Source organism: Peromyscus leucopus, chromosome 23 (assembly GCF_004664715.2).
Source record: "Peromyscus leucopus breed LL Stock chromosome 23, UCI_PerLeu_2.1, whole genome shotgun sequence".
NCBI classification, from domain to species: domain Eukaryota; kingdom Metazoa; phylum Chordata; class Mammalia; order Rodentia; family Cricetidae; genus Peromyscus; species Peromyscus leucopus.
The window spans coordinates 557,603-580,404 of record NC_051082.1 but is presented as its reverse complement, the minus strand read 5'-3'; the positions used below and the strand labels follow the sequence as shown (position 1 = coordinate 580,404).

The 22,802-nt window shown below is 50.7% G+C and overlaps 1 protein-coding gene and 1 pseudogene across 14 annotated transcripts in view; one reads left to right on the top strand and one right to left on the bottom strand.

The window, feature by feature from the left end:
- Fbrsl1 (fibrosin like 1) overlaps positions 1-22,802 on the top strand; it is a 90,047-nt gene that overhangs the window by 5,941 nt on the left and 61,304 nt on the right. For all 14 annotated transcript variants that reach the window (XM_028857044.2, XM_037198585.1, XM_037198579.1 and 11 more), the window contains exon 2: positions 8,404-8,604. In XM_028857044.2, coding sequence (XP_028712877.1) covers positions 8,404-8,604 — 201 coding nt within the window. The remainder of the gene's footprint in view (positions 1-8,403; positions 8,605-22,802) is intronic.
- On the bottom strand, positions 15,759-18,213 carry LOC114682916 (annotated as a pseudogene).

Genomic DNA, 22,802 nt, shown 5'->3' with positions numbered 1-22,802 from the left:
ACTCTGGATTAGCTACTTCTTTTACTGGACAAAATTCTCAAGTTCCAGAATCCAGCCTTGTTAACTGGTGACCAGTTGGTCAGCATTATTTGTGATAGGGCCTGGCTTTTGAGTCAAGAAGCCTTTTCAGGAGGCCCAACTATGAGCAGAAGCCAAGACCTAGAGGGATACATGGTAAAGCAGTGCCCATCTGTTAAAGTCCTGGGCATGCAGCCTGGTTAGAGGGTTAGGTAGTGTGGGAGGGGCCTAGTCTACTCAAGTCCCTGTGACCCAAGCTGCCCCCCATCTACACTTTCCTTAGCACCCCTCCATTCAGACTCCACACTCACTAGACAACTTCCTTGTTCCCTTCCATGACCTACCTGTTCCTGCCAAAATGATCCAGGCTTGAATCCAGGCCTATAGCTCTTCCCGCCCTCTGAATCCCCAACTGCTGCTAGGTGAGTTAGAACCTCTGCTCCCTGACATGTGCTTGGGTGTGGTTGTGGCTTCTAGCTCTGGATGAATAGCTCAGGAGGGGGGTAGGAGGGATGTGATGGAGGCTTTGTTTGTAGGGTAGAGTAGAGTAGAGGATATGAAACTAGGCAGAATATTACAGTGGAACAGCAGGTACCTGGCTGGCTCCCATCCACATACCAGCCTGTTGGCCCCAGAACTCTGCTTTGCAGCCATCCATGAGGAATTTTATCCCTGGAACCCTTCTCTTCTGCTGCCCTTCCAGAGGTGCACAGTCTAAGCAAAGCAGAAGGCAGCTCTTGACTGTGGGTAGATAGATGCTAAGCCTAAGGGTATGTGGAGTGGATCTACTTGACCCAGCAAGGAGAGCATGATGATTCTGACACTTTCACAGACTCAGATTGGCAAGACTCTAATAAGAGAAGTAGGGGAAGAATGATAGATACCATCTAGGCCCACTCCTCTTTACTAAGAGCCTGTTCCTCAGTCTCTACACTGCAGGTTAGAAAAGGTCCTTTTCCAGTTTGCAGGACTGGAGGTCTGTAAGTATATAACCATTGAAGTCTTGACATCCCATTAGACTTCATCAGGTCTGTGGCTATAGGTCTGTCCCACAGCACATGAGCTGGCTTAGCCTGGGTGTTGGGGTGACCAGGGCTGACCTGTGCCAGCCCCAAAGGTCACCTATAAGGTCTGTCTATCACTGGTGAGTGTCAGGAGGGCATTGAGAGGGGTATTTATTGTTGGAGTCTGGGGGCACAGAATGGGTGGGTCTGGGGTCCTCTTGGAGGGAACCAGCCAGAGTAAAGCTGGAAGAGAAGGAGGGTGCTGCTGGCTTTTTGGGGAGGATAGTCATTGGGTGGCAGGTTAACAAGTGTTCATTTCAGGTTGGCAAGATAAGGAAGGTATGGAGGCTGAGGCAGGGGAGCACCCAAGGTGGCTTCTTCAGAAACCAATGTGAGATGATGTTTTGCGGACTCAGGGATAGTGCTCTAGTGCCATGCTCTACCTGAGTAGTTAAAAAAGGAAAGTGTACCAGCTAGGTACTAACTAGAGTTCCTCAGCACAGCGTGAGCTTTCCTGTATGGTTTCTATGGAGAGCTGGTCTGGAGAGCTCCTTGGTTTGCGGCTTCATGCTGTGTACAGAGCTTTCTACCCAGACAGACGTCCTGTGTGGGGCGTGCAGTTGTGTATGGGGTGATGGCCTGGCTTGGCAGTCCAGCTCTGATTCTGACTGGAAGCAGCCATCTCAGGAAGAACAGTCCCTTAGATTTCTCAGATTGCCTCCTCGGTGGTGCCTGCATATCCTGTACCAGCCGGTCCCTCTGGCTGTAAGGAGCAGAGGCGCATGTGTCAACGTTTCTGTGGTATAGCTGTTCCTCGAAGCCCTGGCCTTAACCAGTGCATTGTTTAATGGCAGAAACAGGTCAATGCTGCACTGTCTCTAGGGTGCAGGTGTGGTGGAAGATTTTGTATACTGGGCTTTCCCTTCCAGTAGCCTCTAATGAGGCTGCAGTGTTGTTCCCACCCTCATGGAGAAACTGAGGCACAGAGTAAAGTGACAGACACTAGTGAGATTCAGGTTAGATTCCTGGAGAGTGGCCAGCTCCCTCTGTTCCTACTTTGTTCCATTTTGCTAGTAGCTCTTGCCTTGGCATTTGACTGACCAGCCGACTCCTGGCTTCCATGTCTAGCTTTCTGCATCCTGGCTGTCCTCACCCCTTCCTGCAGTTTGTTCTCCAGCCTGACAGCTTTCTCTTCTTCAAAAGGCCCAGGTTGCAGAGTTCTCACAGGGATCCTTCTGATCTACCCTGGCCACCCCACCCCTCAGACCCTGGCTCTGGGGTTGCTGCTCATACTGTGGGGCTTTAGTTGCCCCTTGACTAGATTCTGTTCTGTATGACCTGCCCTTCCCTCATTCCATGATGTTGCCAATACCTTTAGAACCGGGGGCTGAATGACATAGACCCAGACGGGGAAGGAGTACAGTGACTGAGGGAGACCAGCTCCCTCTTTTTCCCTCAGGGTACTCTTGACGAGGGAGAAGTGAGAAATATGTAGATAGAAATTTAGAGGATAAAGACAGAAACATAGGATAGCCTCGGTAGGGCCTGGGTCAAAACCCATGGCTCCTTCTGTCTCTACTAAAGGGCTTTTAAAAGAATGCCAAGGGGTGGAGCGAAAGACCTCCTCAACACAGCCAAGTGCAGACCCTTCCAAACACCTGTAACTATGCACGTGGTCAAGCCATCCCCTAATGCAGTCCTGCTGTATAAAGCAAGCTCAGCTCTCACGAGGAAACCTTTGTGGGCTCCCACAAGTGACTGCCCAGGGAGGAGTGTGTCTTCGGTACCCCTAGCTCCTCCCTTCATCTGAGATAGGGGTTGGTCAAGTAGAGTTGGGAGTAAACTTGCTTCTCAAGACTCCATCCTCAGGGGCTTCTGTTATTCAAGAATAGAACCCACATTTTCTTCTAGGGTCCTAGGAATACGGGTGAGCCTGTCTCCGGGCTTCTACACACTCCCCAGCAGTGCAGCCACGGTCTCCTAACTCCCAGGAAGAGGCCCTGGGCTTCCTTTGCCCTCGGCCTTGCCAGCCAAGCATAGCAGGGAAGTCTGTAACTTGCTTGGGAAAACCTGCTTCCTGCTCTGAGCCATAGTTCCTTGTCTGCAGGAAGGGTAATGAGGCAACATGTGCTTGTTCACCCTGCCACCCACAGGACACAAGGATGAGAGTCCTGTGGTGAACGTGTGTAGGTCCCCGTGCCTTCCTTTTAGACTCAGTTTACCCCAGGCAGACCCTGCTGGACCAAATCCAGAACTGGACCACTTGAATGGTCTCCAATGCAGAGAGGAAGAACAGGCTCAGTTTCGATGCTTGCCTGTTGCCCCTCCCCCACTTGTTTAAACTTAACCCAGATCCTTTCATGTCCCAGGCTTGTGGCATCAGAAATATCCAGGCTGGCTTCAGCTGCCCCTGTGCTGCAGAAGAGGCTTTGGGGGACACCCTGGATGACAGCTGAGCAGCAGCTGTGCTGAAGCTTGGAGGGGCCTAGAGTGTGGCAGAAATCAGACCTGAGATGTATCTTCCCAGGGCTTGGAGGAGAAAGTGCTATTGTGGACAGATGGATGGGTTGTTGGCCTGCCTTGCTTTCTGGCTAAAGAGGATAGGCCAGGGGAAAAAATGGTTTAGGGTAGACTGTCCCTCTTAGGAGTACTGACCTCATGGGAGCATACTGAGGACCCAGTCTTTCTGACTGGGGCTTGAAGGCTCCTACACCTAGGATAGTCTGGAGCAGGTATCATCAGCCATGTGCAGGGACTTTGGCTCTGCCCTAGAGTCCCTAGACTTTCTCCCCTTTCCTGCTTTGGCCACACAGGTCGAAGCTTGTCTCTGCTCTGAGACCACCTTGTTCATCTGGGTTCCTACCCCTTTTCACTGTCCTCACTCCCAAATCTAGGTCATCTAATTTCTTGTCTTTTATGGCTGTGGGAAACTGTGTGTTCAAAGTACACAGAATCTACATCCTCACAAGAGTGGCCCCAGTCAGGCCATGGGGTCAGAACTGAAATCCCATAGGTCCCTCCTGGCATACTGTTACCCTTAGGCCACCTCCCTCATTGGCCCTGTCCTAGGCCTCAGTCCTCACAGCAGTTTAGAGAAACCATGCCAAAACAAACAAACAAACAAACAAACAAACAAGAGGCATAGGATCAGAGAACAAGGCTGTCTGTCTGAATGGACCATGGCCTTTCAACAAATTGGAGCTGGAAGAAAGGATTGTGGAGACTGATTTATGAACCATTGCTCAGGCCAGCAATGTGGATATGATGTAGTAGCTTGATGTAGACCCCAAGCAAGTGGCCTCTGTGCTCTTCTGTCTAGCTCCAGCTTCTTCCTGGACAGTACTGCTAATGTCAGCACGTCATACCTCTACTACACCTTGTTTAGCCATAGAGTAAGGTCTGCTGTTGTCTCCAGGTGACCCTCTGCCCAGACGGTGTTGTGCATAGTGTAGCTGTTGGACTAAGATCTGAAAGGATGAAGATTCTTTGACAGAACCCTGGCAAAACACTTTGTTCAGCAATTGCAGGGTGGGCTGTGGCCCTCGGATCCCTTGGTGCTCTGGCCTCCCCAACTTTTTCTGAACCCCAGCACTGTAGCAGTAGTTCTGTTAGCAGCATGGTTGTATCTTTGCCTCCTTGTATCACGTGAGCCTGCACTGGTCACAGGACACTCAGGAGCCTTGGCCTATACACTGAAGCCTGCTGTCATTGGTTGCTGGCAACTGGGTGGTGGGTCTGAAGGTGACATTCATGAACTTGGAGATTTCAGAGACGGGGTGCAGTGGTTTAGAGCCTTCTGGAGCAGGTAAGAAGTCATGAGGGCCTGTGGAGATGGACATTTCTCTTGGGAATATGTGACACAGGTTCTAGATGAATGAAAGTCACTAGCCAGTTGGGAGAGGTAAGCTGAAGAGAGAGGGAGATTTGGGTGGGAGAGCCCTGTGTCCACCTTAGCTTAGTTCCAATTAAGATGCCATGGCAGGCCAGGCAATGGTGGCACACACCTTTAATCTCAGCACTTGGGAGGCAAGGGCAGGCGGATCTCTGTGAGTTCGAGGCCAGCCTGGTCTACAGAGTGAGTTCCAGGACAGGCTCCAAAGCTACACAGAGAAGCCCTGTCTTGAAAGAACCAAACCAAAACAACAAAAAGATGCCATGGCAGTAGGTTGGTGCTTAACCCCAGGGGTCAAAGGACACTGCAGGGATGTAGTGGTTCATGGGAGTTCTGCCTTAATGGAGACCTTGAAATGGGGACAGACTGCAGTCCAGTGAACAAGTAAACAGGGTGGATTAAGCGTGAGGGGAAGTATGAGGAGGGCTGGGAGGGGGTTAAGTAGTTGGTAAGAAGGGAGCCTGGAGTGCTGGAGCAATGATTACCTGTAAAGGTTCTGAAGCTCCAAACTCAAGGGGCAGTATTGTCACATGGGGTGGGAAGCTGGGCCAGGCTTTCTTGCTTTGCCAAAGGCTTGTTAACAGGAGTCTTAGGCTTGTTAACAGGAGCAAGAGTGAGCATGTACCTTCTTGACTAAAGGGGACGGGGCTGAGCAAGTCTCCTTGTGGTTGGTTTAGTGAAGTGCAATTAGAAATTTATTGGTATTGCATAGCAGTAACACAGCGGGAGCGGTCATGTTAAGTCACCACTAGAAAACCGAATGGGAGGGGGACCTGGGCAGTCCTTTAATTCTACCACTTGAGAGGCAGAGATAGGTGGATCTCTGAGTTCGAGGCCAGCTTGGTCTACAGAGCAGAGTTCCGGGATTGCCAGGGCCACAGAGACAAACATTGTCTCGAAAAGTCAGGAAGAAAGAAAGAAGAAAAGAAAAAGAAAATTGAATGGTGAATGGGCAGTTTTCTTTACTAGGCACTCAGCTTTGGTATTCTTTTTGAGGAGGGAACACAAGTTTGAAGCCTGGCATGATTGTGGGACTGTTGCCACAAACAGCCTTGTATGTGAGCTTGACTAACTGGTGGCTAGCCCTGATGTACATGATATAGTCAGATCTACTATGTACTCTATCTTGTAGCTACATGTCCTAATAGGATGACTCCTTGGGCTCCCAGTGTTTGGCCTCTGCCATACTGCAGGAGCTGGCATTCCCCAGGGTGCTAGAGTAGGGTTGATTGCAAGGCTCTGGGGCACTAGAGACCAGGCTGTCTTTCTGGGTGGCTTCTCTGAGCCTCTGGTGTCTGCATTTGGTTTTAAGGTACTCAGTACTGGTTGTATGTGGATCTAGTGTGTGTCTAACTGAATGCCCAAGGCAGGGCCTACACTGGGTCGTGAATATGGAACTTGTTCTTTCTTTATCTGTAACTTACATTTCATGTCTGCAATCCATAAGTGTTTTGAGCCTTTCCTTGGTGTCCTGGCACCTTTGTGAGTGGTCAACACTTTCCCTGGAATTGCTTTGGTTCACTTGAAGACAGCTAGTATAGAGCCCTGCTTTCTCTAAGGGTTACCTGAACCTGGTGCTGCAGTCAGTCTGCAGCCCCATGCTCCAGTGCTGACTGCCTGGGCCCTGGCTTATGGCTGCAAAACCTCTGAGCTTCAGTGCTTATCCAGTAGGAGGTGGTAGATTGTAGAGCAGCAACCATGGGACATTGCTAAAGGCAGCCCTGTGTTGTGTGTCATATCCATTCTGTGATCTGAGATAGGTTAGGCTAGTGAAGTCCTTCCCCTCACTGGTGGTCTAAAGTCGGGGTGGGGGGGGCTTTTAGAGACAGGTTCTACAGGGCAGTGCTGTGGCCAGGCTTAAGCTCCCAGAATGGCCAGCTAGACAGAATGACCCACTATTCTCCAGATAGTCTAGGTGGTGCTTGAGCATTTTCTATGTTCTTCTAATATGAAAGGTGAAAAAGCTGGTTTACACCAAAAGTTTCAGAATTGAGGTTTGATGACTGTCCTGCTAGTGCCCTGAGTGAGCCACCTGTGTTCTCTCAGGCGAGCGTACACAAGACGCACTCATTAGGGAAATTTGAAGGTCTCTTCTCGGGAGGGGCTGGCTACTATCACTCACTAGCCCTTCCTTCCCTAGGTTAGGTGGGGCAGATGACCAGGAAAACAGTCCTGTGTGCAGGATGAGGCCAGAAAGTGGACCAACAGAATGGGAGGAGCCAGTGGAATCTTTGATCTTTTAAAAAGCAAAGTACCAAATACATAGAGAAGAAGGATAGTAAATTCAAACCCTCGGTAGGGACCTGGGACTGGATCTGTACTCACTGGCTGTCAGCATCCCTGTCTGATTATTTCATAATAATCTCTTTCCTTCTGCCTTTCTGCTTTTGGGAAAATCTAGGCTTGCCCCCTCCCATAACCCGTTGGTGTCCTAGTCAGAGATTGTCATTGCTCAGTATCCACTAAAGTTGACCTCAGTTTATTTAGACTTTGGGTCTGAAACCCCTGCAGGCAGCCCCATCACAGTTACAACATCAGAGTTCCTGCAAATCCTTGCTCTTTTTGTACATCTCAGCCCTTAGCAGCAGGGCAGTCTGGATAGCCCAGGGCCCTTGTGGACAGGTGACTAGACAGTCTGCTGTATGGGGACAAGGAAATGAGATCAGGACCTGCAAAATACTTGTGTACTGCAGAAGATCCTTATGCTCAGCCCTGACCTGTCCAAGGTAGGGCAGAAAACTCGGACCTTCTATCTCTGGGAGGGGGAAGCATGGTGGCTCTGCCTCTGAGGTCTTATGATGATAGAGTGGCTTTGTGGTGGCCCTCCCTTGGCTTCCTTGTGGTGTTTCCTTACATGCAGGCTTTCTGTTTTCTGGGAGGTTTTGTCTCTCTGTAGACCTTCACTAGCCACTGCTTCGAGGGAGTCCAAGTTGCATGTGAGTGTTTATCTCATTTCTGTGCCACCATTGGTGATCAGTGCTGGTCATCGCTGCAGAAGTGGGGGCCCCAGAACATGGGGGCACAGATGGCCACTGACAGGGCTAGCTGACTGTAATGACCTAGAAGTTGGGCAACATGAAGGATAATTGGCAAGGCTCTGGATGTACGCAGTCTCCTGGATAGTGATGCTTCCTGTGGAATGAAGTCTGTCACTGGGAAGAACTGAGGAATTGGGATCACCTGGGGGCACTTCCTTTGGGAAATTTGGTATCACCTGGGGCATTTCCTATTCTATATAGCATGTTACCAGGGGACATTTCCTATGTGTGTCACCTCAGAGTTCCCAGGTATACCATTCATGAAGATTCTACATGTTTACTGGGCCCCTGGGAACTTTGGGGCCTTCCTACATCATTCAGCCATCACCTTCAGACATGGCTTCCCAGGTTAGAGGCTCCTTACCCTGAGGAGTCACCATAGCCTGAGAGCCTGCTCTATTTCCCTAGGGTGTTCCCACAGATTGACAGGCATTTCCTTCTTCCTCTGCAGAAGGATATGGCTCTGAAGCCACATGAGCGGAAGGAGAAATGGGATCAACGCCTCATCAAGAAGCCCCGGGAGTCAGAAAACTGCCCATCTGCTGAGCTGAGTGAGAACAGGCAGCCCCTGGAGGTGGGCAGTCCGGGGCAGGATGCCGAGCCCACTTGTGATGAAGGGACTAGGAAGGTCCCATTGCAGCCCTCCAAACAGGTGAGCATCCTGTGCCCTCCCTTACTCAAGACCTCTGCAGTGGTGGGATCTGCACCAGGACCATACACGCACCTGGACCCCACCCTTCGGCGTCTGGCCTGCCTGGCAATGCACTCCATCATTGCTGGGCTTGGGGTACGGGGTAGACAGGTAGGAGCCAGGCTGGTCACAGAGGTGCGGGGACCTGTCTGTCTGCCCAGCTGGAAAGGCCTGCCTGGCCAGTGTTGTTGCTTCTCCCCAGGAGTACAGGGGTGTGTGCTGGCCAGGATGGGTGACAGTGCCAAGCTGATAGGCCGGCCCCGTTTCCCACTGCGTCCGTCAGGTTCCGCCGACTAGGTGTCTGGAGACATCCAGAGTGTCTCTGTAAATGGATGTGGGGACCAGGCTCCTGCTAAGAGGGGAGTGCTCAGCCAGAGGCTTCAGGTTGGTGGTCCAGCAGTGAGAGGAGAAACCAAGAAAAAGAATGGCCCCCCTGGAGGAGGAGTGTTCCTGGCCAGATGAGGTCTGTCAGAGCAGGTGGAAACTGGGCTGGGCTGCCTGGGTCTGTCCTGGGTCATGGCTCAGTGCTACAGCTGCATTCCTCCTGGGGACCCTAGGCCTGTGCTCTCTTTTTATAGAAAAGGGCTTTTCTCAGCAGTTAAGGCTCTGCTCTGAGCTCCCTTGGGAATTGGGCTCTGGAGAGGGAATAGCATGTCTTGGGCCTGGGCTGGATGGGGGGTCCGTGGGCGCACCTGCCCAGGTGGACACATACTCTTTCTTCCATGCAGGTGTGCTCCCCAGAAGGGGGCCGCTCCCAGCCAGCCCCTGGCACCAGAACGGCCCGGCCCAGCACCAGCAGCAGGAACAGCCCAGCCAGTCCAGCCAGCCCCAGGGGCCCCTCCCAGCCCCGGGGCAGCCCTGCCAGCCCCAGCGGCCACCCCCGGGTCAGCGTGCTTGGCCCCATCGATCACTTCTAGGCTTGAGACAGCCTTGCCAGCCCCGGCGCCCACTTCTGGGCCCTGATCAGCACCACCGGCCCCAGCATCTGCTTCCGGCCCCAGATCAGCTCAGCCAGACCCAGCGCTCACGCCTGGCTCAGCCCCGCAGGCCACTCTTGGCGCTTCCAGGCTCCAGGCAGCGCCTGCGGTCCATCCAGACTCCATGGCATCGCTACCCACTTCGGTCCCTGTTGACCTCGTGTCACCTCTGCCGGTCTCTACTGACCGTGTGGCACCGTTGCGGACCTTTGCAGTCAAGGACCACACTGTGTCTCTGTGACCAGCCCTGTAGGGCTGCCTCAGGACAGCGCTGCCAGCCCCCACAGTCGCTGCTAGCTCAGTGCCAGCAGTGCCAGCAGTGCCAGCCCCCTCCGACTCTCACCTTGCAACCAAGCCGCCGTCCCGCCAGCTGCCTTCCAGGCCAGTGCTGCTGCCCCCCGCAGGCACTCTTGGCCCCACATCAGCAGAGCCAGCCCCATAGAGCCCTCATGGGCCAGTCTAGCTGCCCCCAGCAGTCACCAGTGGGCCCCAAGCAGCCCCAGCAATTAGCTCAAGGCCCAGAGCAAAGTAGCCCTCCCAAGCCTGCCCTGCTGAGTCCTAGACAGTCACAACAGACATGCCCACATCTTAGTCCAGAGCAATCCCACCTACCCAAACAGCCCCTCATGGGCCCAAAAAAGCCCCTGAGGTCACTTCTGGGCCCAGACCAGCCTCGCAAACCCCAACCATTACTTCCCCTACCTGATCGCCCTTCACTTCTGGGGCAGCCAGGCCTGGCCCCCCAGCCTCTTCTTAGGCCCCTTTGTCAGCCAAGGCGTCAGTCCCTGCTGGATCTGGTGCCAGCCCCTCAGCCCCGGCCTTCAATCCTGGGCCATCCCTTCAGGCCCATGAGGACACAGTGGACTCGACATTCTGCCCCAGGGGTGGCCCGCCAAGCCCCATCTGTGAGTCCTGGAGCCTGAGGCCTGTAGATAACTCCCTGGGTAAATTTGTCATGCTACGATTGGGCTGCACTAGCAGTCCACACTAGTGAGAACTGTTACTCTTTAGTCCTAAAATGCTTTCCCAGACTGCCCTGAGGCTATTTATTGAGGCCAAGGCAAGAACCCCTGCTGTGCCGAGATCAGGCCCAGGCTCATCGCATCAGAAGGAGAGATGAACTCCGTATCATCCCCTCATCCTACTGTCCCCTCCATGGGTGTCAGGCCTCTTGATGTTACTGTGCCCCTCACATGTGCTGCTTTATGTTGGACAACTCCTAGGAGAGGTTACACAGCCACCCTAAAGACTCGGAGCCTGTTGGGACCCTTCAGCATCTTTTGGTGCCTCTAATTGCCAACAATGTCTTTGCATCTCTGAGTCTTCTCATGCATGTGTGCAGGTGTGAGTGGTGTGTGCAATGTGTATCTGTATGTGTTAGGCATGTGGGATGGAGTACCAGCCTAGGCCTCACTCTCTTGTCCCCCATTCCCCACCCACTGTATTCCCTGCCCTGAGCAGAATGGCTTAGGTGACTCAGGGCCATAGTGTGGATTTGGTTGGCCAGGTTTCAGGTCACACTTTCTTTTAGCTGTGGGATGATCTTAGTGTCTACTTGAAGATCCTCTGGCCGCATAGGAGATGTGAAGGGGTAGTGACTCAGTGGCTGCTTCTCCACCTCTCAGGGTTCTTTCTCTACCCCAGAGGCACTGGTAGGGCAGCTAGAAGCCTCTGTCTGGACTCTTCATCCCTGTTATAACAGTTCATCCCTGATTTTGGTGCCTCTTTCTACAGAGCCACCTTTGGGCCTGCACCTGTCCCATAGCCCACTACCTGTGATGAGGGGTTGTTCACCCCTGCCCTAGTCCCATCTCAGAGCAGCCAGCCCCACACTAGATCTGCTAGAGTCTCAGTGGCTAGATTGAGCCCTAAGGGAAGGGGAGATGATGAGAGCAGAGAGACCCTGGGCTTGGAACCTCTGCTGACTACCTGGGGTTCTCTGGACTGAGTAAGCCAGGGGGCCCAGTCACTCTGCCTGGTATCTGTTCTCCTAAGTCCTGTTCACTCTGGACAGACCCCTTTCTGATGCTCAACTACAGCCTCTGAACTGAGAATTTGGGACTTATTTTTGTGATTATAAAAATAAAAAGTGCCATGCCATTTTTATAGCAGTATTAGTGTTTTATAATTTAAATAGATGACCTGTGTCACATGATTTATTCCACTGATAAACAAATATCTGGGTTGGTCTTCCATTCACTAAGTGCTAGACAGAGGAGACTTGGGAGTCATGTTCTGTCCTGTCCTGGCCATGACCCTCATGAATGGAGAGTGCTGTGGTACCCAGGTATGAGCAGAGGTTTGAGGAGGGTGTTGAGTTTTTAAGGGTGGAACTCTTGAGGGTAGGATTCACACGCTGAACCAGGCCCACCCATGCCAGTGTTTTGAGGAGAGTTGGTTGCATGGGGGTTGCCCAAGGAGAACCTAGGGCCTGTTCTTAACCTTTGAGCCATCTCTCCAGCCCTGGGAAATTCTATTCTTGAGTATGTACTGCGCGCGCGCGCGCACACACACACACACACACACACACACACACACACGCGCCCTTCTGTCCATTTGGGGCCAGAAAGTGCATTGTAAAATACTGTTCTTATCCCCTACTGCCCTGCTTAGCCTATTCCAGGGTTGAAAGGCTGGCTGGTTCTTCCTGAGGGTATCTTTTGTACCACTCTGGGTGTCTCTTAGTTGTGTGTATAGCAGGGGGGAATACATAACTGATGGTGGGCAGGGGGTTTCTAGGACATGGCATTGTGAACGCTTGCTAACTAAGGAAGACTGAACCTAGTGGGCCAGAGAGATAGCTCAGTGGGTAGAGAGGTTCTTGTGTCAAGGCCCCGATCCTCAGATGCCACAAGGTGGCAGGAGAGAACAGGCTCTGGAGAGTCATTCTTAGACCTCAGCACACAGGCGCTGCACTCACATATATACACAATTGAAAGAAAGACCACAGCCACCATGGGGAGGGCTGCATCACTGGGATCCTGGTGACTGGGTCACGTGGGCCATGTTCTGGGACCTGTCTCGGGGAGCTGCTATTGCAGTATACTTAGAAAAGTCAAGTTCTCACAGCAGACCTGTGGTGTTTCTGAACAACTAGAGACCAGGTTCCTCTGGGTTTGGCAGTCTGGTGTTGCTGACCTATCTGACCAAACAACACCGCTGTGTGGGCCTGCCAGGACAGGCGGCTGTGGGGAGCTGCCCTAGAAGGTGGCTTGGGTCCTGATGACTGTAGGGGCAGTGGACTCATCATCTCAGTTGGGGTGGTATGAGTCTGGGGTCCAGAAGACCCTTTGGAAATGGGGTCTGGGGACAGTGCCATCATTTGAGTAGCCCTCAGCATCTGTTTACTGCTGCTAGGGCCTAGTGCTCTGTACCAGGTTCAGTGTAGCCCTCCTTACCATGGGCAAGGGACCGTAACCAAGAAGGGAAGGAGAGCCTGAAGAAGCCAGTGAAGTCCTCCACTGAATCTGTAACAGGAAGGTGAACCTTGTGAGTAGTTGGAGTGTCTGGGGTAAGTTCCCTGGGAAGCTGGGTGGCCCCTGTTGTTGTAGAGCCTGGAACTAGAATGATCCTTGGGTTCTGCCATGGCTGAGTCGGTATGTGAATTGGGGCAACCTAGGAGGGAGGAATCAAGCATAGGCTGCCTTGAACACTAGCACCTCCCCAAGGCATATGCACATTTCACACTTGCCTCACCCTGCCTTGCATGACTGCAAAGGTATGTCTGGCTAGGTGGATGCTCATGACATATCCCATCCTGCCCTCCATGTTAACAACACAGCCTGTGAAATGAAGTTACCAGCCTTCCCAACCTGCTCACCAGGTTTCATCCAGACACTAGTCCCAGCTTGCTGACCTTCACCTCAGAGCCTCTTCTGGCCAAAGCTCCAACTGATAAATCTTCAGGGGCTGCACCCTAGTAGTCTTAGAAGAAAGGCATATGGCAGAGGAAACAACTTATACCCTAGCTAAGGAAGTGAGGCCAGGCCAGAAATAGAGGGGCAAGGTCTCAGGGCTTTGGAGTAGCTTATCTGGGTGAGATCTGAGGTGTTGTGCCCAGTCCCCTGCGTATGGCATGTAGTAAGGCCTGACCTGGGATCTCTGTGACTGTCTGTCAACCCTTCAAGGTGGGCCCAGTATCCCCATTCAGTGTGGGCCTCCCCAGCTGCAGTGACTGGTGGATGTCCCCCACCGTTGGCAAAGATGAAAGGAAAGTCTACTGGAGTTGGTTTCCTAGTCCCACTACCGGGCCTCCTGGGCAGTTTCTTGAGAAACAGGTATGGGTAGGTACAGATAGGCCTGGACTTAAGAGCAGCACTGTTGGTGGAAGTAACGTGAGCCACAAGGACTTGAAATGCCCGAGAAGCCACACCAAAAGTAACCCATCAGAATGGATTTTTTTAAAAGATTTATTATGTATACAGCATTCTGTCTGTGTGTATGACTGCAGGCCAGAAGAGGACACCAGATCTCATTACAGATGGTTGTGAGCCACCATGTGGTTGCTGGGAATTGAGCTCAGGATCTCTGAAAGAGCAGTCAGTGCTCTTAACCTCTGAGCCATCTCTCCAGCCCCAGAATGGATTTTTTTGTTTTTGTTGTTGAGACAGGGTTTCTCCGTGTAGCCCTGGCTGTTCTGGTTCTATAGAACAGGCTGGCCTTGAATTTATAGAGATCCGCCTGCCTCCGTTTCCCAAGTGCTGGGATTAACCATAGATATCATTTAAGTTTGTTTATTTAGTGTTATTATTTTAACATGCGATAAGTATGAGGTTTAATCAGTAATGAGCTAGTGGTGCACCCTTGTAATCCTAGTATTTGGGAGACTGAGGAAGGATTATGAGTTTGACATTAGCCTAAATACTTAGACCATGTCTTAAAAAATATCACTGAGATGGCGCATGCGTGCATGCGCGCGCTTCTGTTTGTGTCTATGTCTGTGTTTCTGCATTGAATGTTAGAAATCTAGCACAAGGGCCCAAGGATACGGAGACCCTGGTTGGGGACATGAGAGAAGCTAGCACAACTCATGACACTTAAAGGGTCTCACATACTAAGTGACAGCAGCTGTGGGGCTTCCTGGTAAACTTATGTGGCCTTCACTTGAAGACAGTCCGTCATTGAGGGGAGTTGGGAGAGGAATTCAAGGCAAGAGTCTATAGATGGGGAACCATGGGAGAAGGCTGCTTGTGTTAATCCTGAGATTCACAAGAGGAAAAACAGTTCCACAATTTTGAGCCAAATTGAGGCAACTTTTAATTAAATACTGACCAGGATGGACTTTGGTCAGAATTACTCTCTGGAATTTCCAGTGAGTGGTAAGGAGACCCATGTTGTAGGGGCTATTTAACGGCAAACCCAGCATTCCAGGAAGTGACCTGGTCCTGGGGCAGGTGGGGCTCACAGGTTAACTTTGAGTCTTACACTTGTTGGCTTGCTCTCTTTCTTAAACAGCCCAGCCTGTGGGTGGCATGGTCCACAGTGGGCTGGAGATGTCCACAGCTTACTCAAGGCAGTTTTTCCATTGAGGGCCCTTCTTCCTAGGGGATTCTACGTTGTGCCTAGAAACTAACTAGGAAAGGTAATAAAGCTGCAAAATTCCTTGCTAAATTAACCAAGGAAAAACAACACAGGCTGCCAACTTTTAGGTGTCATAGACAAGGAGTAGATCAGGAATGATTTTATTCCAACTAAATCAACTGGGTGGGATGGATAAATTCCTCAAAAAAAATGTAGTCACCAAGACTGATAAAAAGCTGGGTGTGGTGGCACACACTTACGATCCTCAGCAGTTGGGGGACTGAGGCAGGAGGTTCCGCAGTCCCTGCATGTCTGCCTTAGTTCACCTTTGCCAGGTCACCTTCCCAGCAGGTTCCAGGACCTGTGGCTGCCCTGTTCCTCAGTGATCTGGAAATGGCTGCCCTCCTGAGGACTGAATGACACCACCACTCCCTGTGTGTACATGTATATATGTGTGTAGGAGAGAATTTTTTTTTAACTTAAGCATTCTTTTTTTTTTAAAGATTTATTTATCATGTACACAGTGTTCTGACTGCATGTACCCCTGCCGGCCAGAAGAGGGCACTAGATCTCATTCTAGATGGTTGTGAGCCACCATGTGGTTGCTGGGAATTGAACTCAGGACCTCTGGAAGAGCAGCCAGTGCTCTTAACCTCTGAGCCATCTCTCCAGCCCCCAACTTAAGCATTCTTTAATGAAAGTTGTGTATGAGACACCTCTACTTCTACATCTTCTCAGTTGTTTTCCTCGTGTTTGCCTTTCTCCTTTCCTAGTTGTCCAGACTTGGCTTCCCTTTCCAGGATTTTTTGTAGTCTTTGTCCAGTTTAAGGCTGGTGATAACCATCTTGCTGGGGTGGATGCCCACATGGACAGTTACCCTTTTCTTACTGCACTCGTGCGATGTAGATGGTGTGTTTCTTCCTGTACACTTGGACCACTGTGCCAATCTGCTGGCCTTTGTAGTGTCCTCGAACAACCTGAACTTCATCATCCTTTTGATGGGCATAGATGGAACATTGTACTTTTGTCTCAGCTCTTTAGAAAGGGAAAGACATGAGCTTCCTCCAAATGTGAGAAGGTGCTTTGGAATGCTGTTTGTGGCTCTTGCTTTGGTCAGAAGTCACAAAGGGATTGAACTTCAATTTGGCAGCTGTGGTCCAGCAATGGCCGTGCCAGAGACTTAATTTTTAACATTTTTTATTTTTTACTTCATATATGTATACAACATACTTTGATCACATCCCCTGCACTGCCTTTTCTAGCTTGGCAGCCTTGTTAAGTAGCATCCCTTTTCTGGGACTTTGTCTCTATCCCTGTAAAGTAAGAGAGTTCATCATAGCACGTATGTCTTCAGGGTATGGAAATGAGAGGCAAAGAGTAAGTTAGGGTGTATTGACTGTACTTCACCTGCATACAAAATTCAAGGCCACCCTTGGCTGTTTGAGACCCTGTCTCCAAAAAACATAAAAAGGGTCTAGCAGACTTGAAGGTGTGGCTGCTGTTTCTATGGTGGTTCCTACTCTCACTGTGAATTTGGTCATTTCCTCCTCTCATAGCACTTGGCTGGTCTGAGACCCAGACCCTGAGGCTCATCTTTGTCCTCATCTGCAGGCCTAGTCCGCTTCTGTAACACTGCTGTGGCCAGGCAACATCTAGGGCCTGGAGACATTTGAATGGCTTTGATTATTGAGCCTGACCGGCCTTCATAGAAAACAGGGCTGGGCCTCTAGTACTGAAACCACTAGTAGTATTCCACCATAGCCCCATGTACATTGGATCCCTCCCCTCCAGGGATGGAGGACCTGAGGGCTGGTGGGATTCTAGTCAACTGGGGAACCTTGTTCCCTACAGCCTTGGACCAACTGTACCATCATGGTAATCCTACACCCTCAGCCCTTGTCCCAGCCACCCTACGATCCCCAGCCCCTGCTTCGGGTCCTGGGGTTCAGCAAGGAACAAGAAGAATGACTGTCTTTTCTCTATGAAGTTCAGTTCTGTCTGGAAGACACAGTAGAGCAGTAGTTCTCAACATGTGGGCCATGACCCCTTTGGGGCTTCTCATATCAGATATTTACATTACGATTTATAACAGCAAAATTAAAACTGTAAATAGCAACAAAATAATTTTATGGTTGGGGGTCACCACAACATGAGGGCTGTCATAGCATTAGGAAGATTGAGAACCACTGCAGTAGAGTAGAGCAAAAAGAGACAGTTTTGAGTGTGACAGCTACATAGAGAAGCGCCTTTGGGTTGGGGTCAGGGAGGAGCATGCAGGACCCAGAGTGCAGACTGGTGGGAGGTGGTGAAGTTCCGCTGGGTTCCTATAGCTCCCTGCAGATCCCTATGAAAATGGAATGGGACCATTGGGTTGGGTCATCTCTCAAGGACCATGTGCTAAAGGTGTCAGCCTCTGGCACTGATGGGATGCTGTGGAAACCCTAGGAAGTAGGGATTAGTAGGGGGAAGTCAGATCATTGGAGGCATGCTCCTGAAGGGCATTGTGGGTCCCTGGAATCCTGCTAGTCTCTTGTCTCGTCCCCCCCCCCCCCATGCCCTGGCCATGTGCTGCCTCACCACAGAACTATCTGAATCCTTGAAGGATGAAAAGAAGCTTGATGCCCTTAACCCTTAACCTGAGCCATCTCCCAGCCCTCCACTGGGCACAGTAGTAAACAACAATGACATCTGGGCCTTAAGTATGATGGGGAAAGAAGCAAATGGGTCCCCTCCTGGTCAGGTGACATGAAAGCTCAGTTCTGAAGGGAGAGGACTGTGTGGAGTACCCAGGTCCTAAGCCACAGTGCTTACCTGCGGAGGGGAGTGTGGGGTGGAGTCCACAACGGTCAGTGAGTGTTGTGGTCAGGGTTAGGGGACCATCAGGCCTGAAGACAGCCAAACAGAAAAGGTGAGTTTCATCGCTGTGCTGGCTGAGGTTCTTTGCTGTATCAGCACCTGTTCTAGGTCTCAGGAGACATGGGAAGCCAGGGCCCAGACCTGACAATGAGTAGGGGCTATGGGTTGGGGAGCGGAAAGCATCAGAGAGATTCACAGCTCGGTCTCTTTTCAGCATGATCTCGCTCTGCTGAAGTGAATCAGGGTTACTGTGGCTGTGGACTCCTGGCCAGCTCTGCAGGAGGGCATCATTTACTTGGGTTACTTGGGCCAGTGCCAAGCTTGGACCCAAGATGTGCTGTATCTGGGGGACCTCCAGAGTTCTTCAGTGACTATTGTCTACAGCAGGACCAGGGGTCAGTGACCTGAGGATGTGGGAGCAGGAGTCAATCCCCTAAGAAGAGTAGGCATAGAGTGGCTGCCAGAGCTTGGATACAACACACATATGGAATGCACTGTACACACCATACACATATAGTATATTCTGCCTATAGAATGCATTGTATACACAGGGTATCTTATGCTCATGGAATGCCATGTATTCAAGATGTACCTGTGGCATACAGTAAGTATGCCATACTTACAGGGCATAGTGTGTACATTTGACATTCTGTGTATACAGGACATATTGCATGTATAGGATGGCAGTACTGCAGGAGTGTCTTCAATTAAATTTTCACATTGGGGTAAGGAGAGCATAAACACCCTTCCACCTCTGGCCTATTCTGGGTCTGGGATGCCTAAGGAAGCTGCTGTTCCTTGCAAGGATTTCCAGGACTTACAGCAGAAAGCAGCCAGGCAGCCTTACTCTTTATCCTCAATCCAGAAAGTGTACTGTCCCACCCTTGTCTCCATCTTGCCAGTGCAGAGGTTAGGTGGAGTGTAGGGGACCACAAGTTAAGCATTTGTCCGAGTATGAAACAGTTTGAGGTGGTGTGCATGTTTCTCTGGGAATATTCTTTCCGGCTTGTGTGTGACTCATCAGACTTTCATGTACACCATCCAGGTCATGCCCTGCACTTACTCAGGGTAGCTGTTCCCACTGTCTTATATGTGTATTCTCAGCCTTAATAATAGGATTCTGGGGTCCAGTGGGCCTTGGTGCTCCTTTGAAGTGCTCCAGAACATGAAGGTGTGTGGGGAGCAGGTACACGTGTGTACACTTGGTAGTACGTTTCATAGACAACCTGGGACATATACATGGTGGCAAGTGTGTCCATATGTGCTTCTTTCTGGGTCTGAGTCCTGGTAGACTTTTTAACTTCTGCAGGTGAGAGGGGACACTTCTGGGCCCTTCATCTTCAGCAATAGATGGCTCAGGGCCCAAACCCCGTGTGTGTGAGCAGCAGAACAAAGCACATGTTTCCTGCCTGGGACAGCAGTGCACTTGGCCACCAGCCCTGGAAACAATCACTTCCATGTGCAGCCTGCAGCTGAGTGGGGGAAGGAGGCACCTCATTGCTAGAGCCACCAGGTCTTGGCTACTGGAGCTCTTTCCCAGCCTGCTAGTCTGGTTGCCCTGTTTAGAGGAACACCAGCTTGCAGAAGCTGATTGCTAAGTGTTCAGAAAATTCACAAGCTGTTAAATTGTTGGTAGCTTCAGGCAGACCTTGGTGTGAGCATTTACTCTGGAAATTGGCAGACATTCCCAGGGGCCTCCCCCTCCCGTAAAGCTGGTTTACCACACAACACTGGCTTTGCTTTGGTCTTGCTAATTGGAGTGACTTAGGGTTCCTTCCACCATGCCTCTTTGTCTGCTCAAGGAGTGTCAACTGAAGCCCTGCTTGGGTACCAGTGACCATATGTATTCCAGCATTTGGCAGGCACTGGTACCTGAGAAGTATACCACTCAAGCTCTCATTTATCACATGTGGTACCTGCAGAAGTCCATGCATTGCACTGTGCCTCAGTTTCTCTGCCCAGTCAGTGGCATGTTCACATAAATAGCATTGGACAGGTCTGGGTGCAAGTTCCTTCAGCTTCTTGTGGTTTTTATGTTCCATGTCCTGCCAGGGCTCACACTCACAAGGAAGTAGGGAGTGTTTCACTAGTACATGCTGACAGAGGCTGCTGGGTGGTGGGAAGCAACCTGACTTATAGTCTGTCCCACCCACTTTATGGACCTTGGGACATGCTGGGCTGCAAGGTCAGTGCAGAGAGGATGCAAATTAGCATTATAGGCTTGGGATATAGCATGAATCTTAAATAGTCTTATTAATAAAATCAAACCTAGAGCCAGGTATGTGGGTAAATGCTGGAAGACCAGAGAAGCAGAACAAGCCACAGCCACCTCACCTTGCCAATCCCTCAGCTGATCCTGTTTCCTCAGACTGGAAGACTCTGAATCCTCATCTGAATGAATCTCAGCTGAACTGCTTCTCGAAAGTCTGAAAGCTTAACCAGCCCTAGTTCCTGGTCCTCACACCTTATATAGCTTTCTGCTTTCTGCCCTCACTTCTTGGGATTAAAGACTCACTTCTTGGGATTAAAGGCGTGAGTCATCATGCCTGGCTGTTTCCATTGTGGCTTTAAACTCACAGAGATCTGGATGGATCTGTGCCTCCCAAGTGATAGGATTAAAGGCATGTGTGCCACCATTTTCTGACCTCTATATCTAGTGGCTGTTCTGTTCTCTGACCCCAGATAAGTTTATTAGGGTGCACAATATTTTGGGGAACACAATACCACCACACTGGGAACCCAGTAGGACAATATTGGCATTTCTCTGAGATGTTGTGAACTCCCTATATCTGGATCCCTAACCATTGCCCCACCTCCCTCCTTGTCTTTCACTGGTACTTTCTTGCCCCCTTGGCTGGGAGTCTTCTTTCTCCTTGCAACTCCTCCACAGACCTGCACAGCCCAGAGCCAAGGGCTGAATCCCTCTGAGACTAAACTCCATGAAAGTTCTAGCCCCAAGGATGCCAGTTTAGCTTCTAAACCTACTTCTTGGAGCTGCCAGTGACACCAGGCCTGTGAGCCTTCAGGTGCTGTCCAGAGATGCCTTGGGCTCATGTTATTGTCTGGCAAGTACATGGTTAAAAACAATTAAAACCTGGGGCAAGAGAGGTGGCTCAGTGGTAAGAGCGGTGGATGCTCTTCCAGAGGACCTGGATTTAATTCCCAGCACTCAGATGGTTGTTCCCAAAATCTGTGATTCCAGTTCCAGGAGATCTGATGACCTCTTCTGGTCTCTGTGGGCACTCATACACATGGTACACAGACATATATGTAGGCAAAACACCTATAAACAAAATAAAAATAAACCTAAAAAATTATAAATCATCAAACCCATTGGGCTAAAGAGATGGATAAAGGCACTTGTTGCCAAGCCTGACAACCTGTGTTCAGATTTCCCAGACCCACTTGGTGAAAGAAAAGGAGGGATCCCCACAAGTTGTCCTCTCACTTCTACATGTGCACTGTAGCATGCATGCTCACACATACATACACAAGATAATGTATACATTAGGTTCCTATATGAGGCTGGATGAAAGACCAGACATGGGGCCCAACTCAGCCCACAAGACTGAGAAAAGAACTGCCGTCTCAGAAGTGACCTCAGAAACCCACAAGGGGCCATAAGGAAGAGAGAGAGACTGAATGCGGCTGTGCCCACCTGGGGTGAATGTGCGGTTGCATAGACTTCACGTTGAGAGAGGTCCTGCTCCACACCCACGCCCAAGAGAACAGCTGCTCAGAAGTATCTGCCTGTGGCTATCTAAGGGAGCTGTGTGAGAAAGTACAGTAGTAGTGGTTCCTACTTGGGGCTTGGCCTTCATCCATTCCCTGTAGACCTCTTGGGCTGCTGAGGTTGTACAGGAGCCTGCAGGCCGTCGTCACCCAGACATGTTGCAGGAGCAAACTTTAATTTGATTTGATTGGACCAGCTTTGACCTTTGTTGCTTGTCTGGAGCCTCCCAAACTGGAGCATACAAACTAGCCCAACTCTGGCCAAAGTGGTTGTGTCACAGAACAAATGAAACATTGCCCAGCACAGGCAGTGGGCCTGCCTGCCTTGTGGCATAGAGCAGCCCTCTCTGGAAGTCCTCCCACCTTCTCTGCAGTTTGCCTCCTTAGCACCTGCTGCTGTCTTCAGGCTGTTCTTTCTTACAATTATTGGGAGCCATGTGATTTTGAAGGCTCCGTGAGAGGAGGGGGTATGTGTCTGCATGTCCATTGTTCAGATGAGCCCAATGTATAAGAACTCACCCAGGGCCAGCCTTGATTAATGCTGGCTTATTGGTTGGTTGACTGTTTAATTGGTTTGTTGGCTGGCTAGCTGGCTGATTGGCTGAATAGTTGGACAGATTGAGGGATGGGTGATTGTGGCTGGTACTTAGGTGGATGAGTGAACTAGTGGATAAGTTGATGGACTGGTGGCTTGTCTACAAAGTCCAAAGGTGAGTGTAAGTACAGGGACTCTCATCTGACCTCCTGGAGCAAGCAGGCTACCTTCGGGCTCCAGGCAGGCCTGGAGGTCCAGGTATACTGATCTCATCCTTCCACACAAATGTGGAGATGGAAGCTTGGCATCTCTCAGCCTCTGGCATAGCTAATAGCAAACTTTCTCAAAGTGGGTAAGAAGCAGGAAAGACCAGAGGGCAAGCAGGTTGGGCTGTTTTGGATCTACTTGGTTACAGAAGTAGGTGACAACTGTCCCATGTGTCTGTGACTGCAGTGGTTTCCAGAATATAGGACTTAGTCAGCTCTACAAAACTGCGGGAAGTGGGGCTTTCAACCCTGAAGACAGCTATTTAAGAAAGG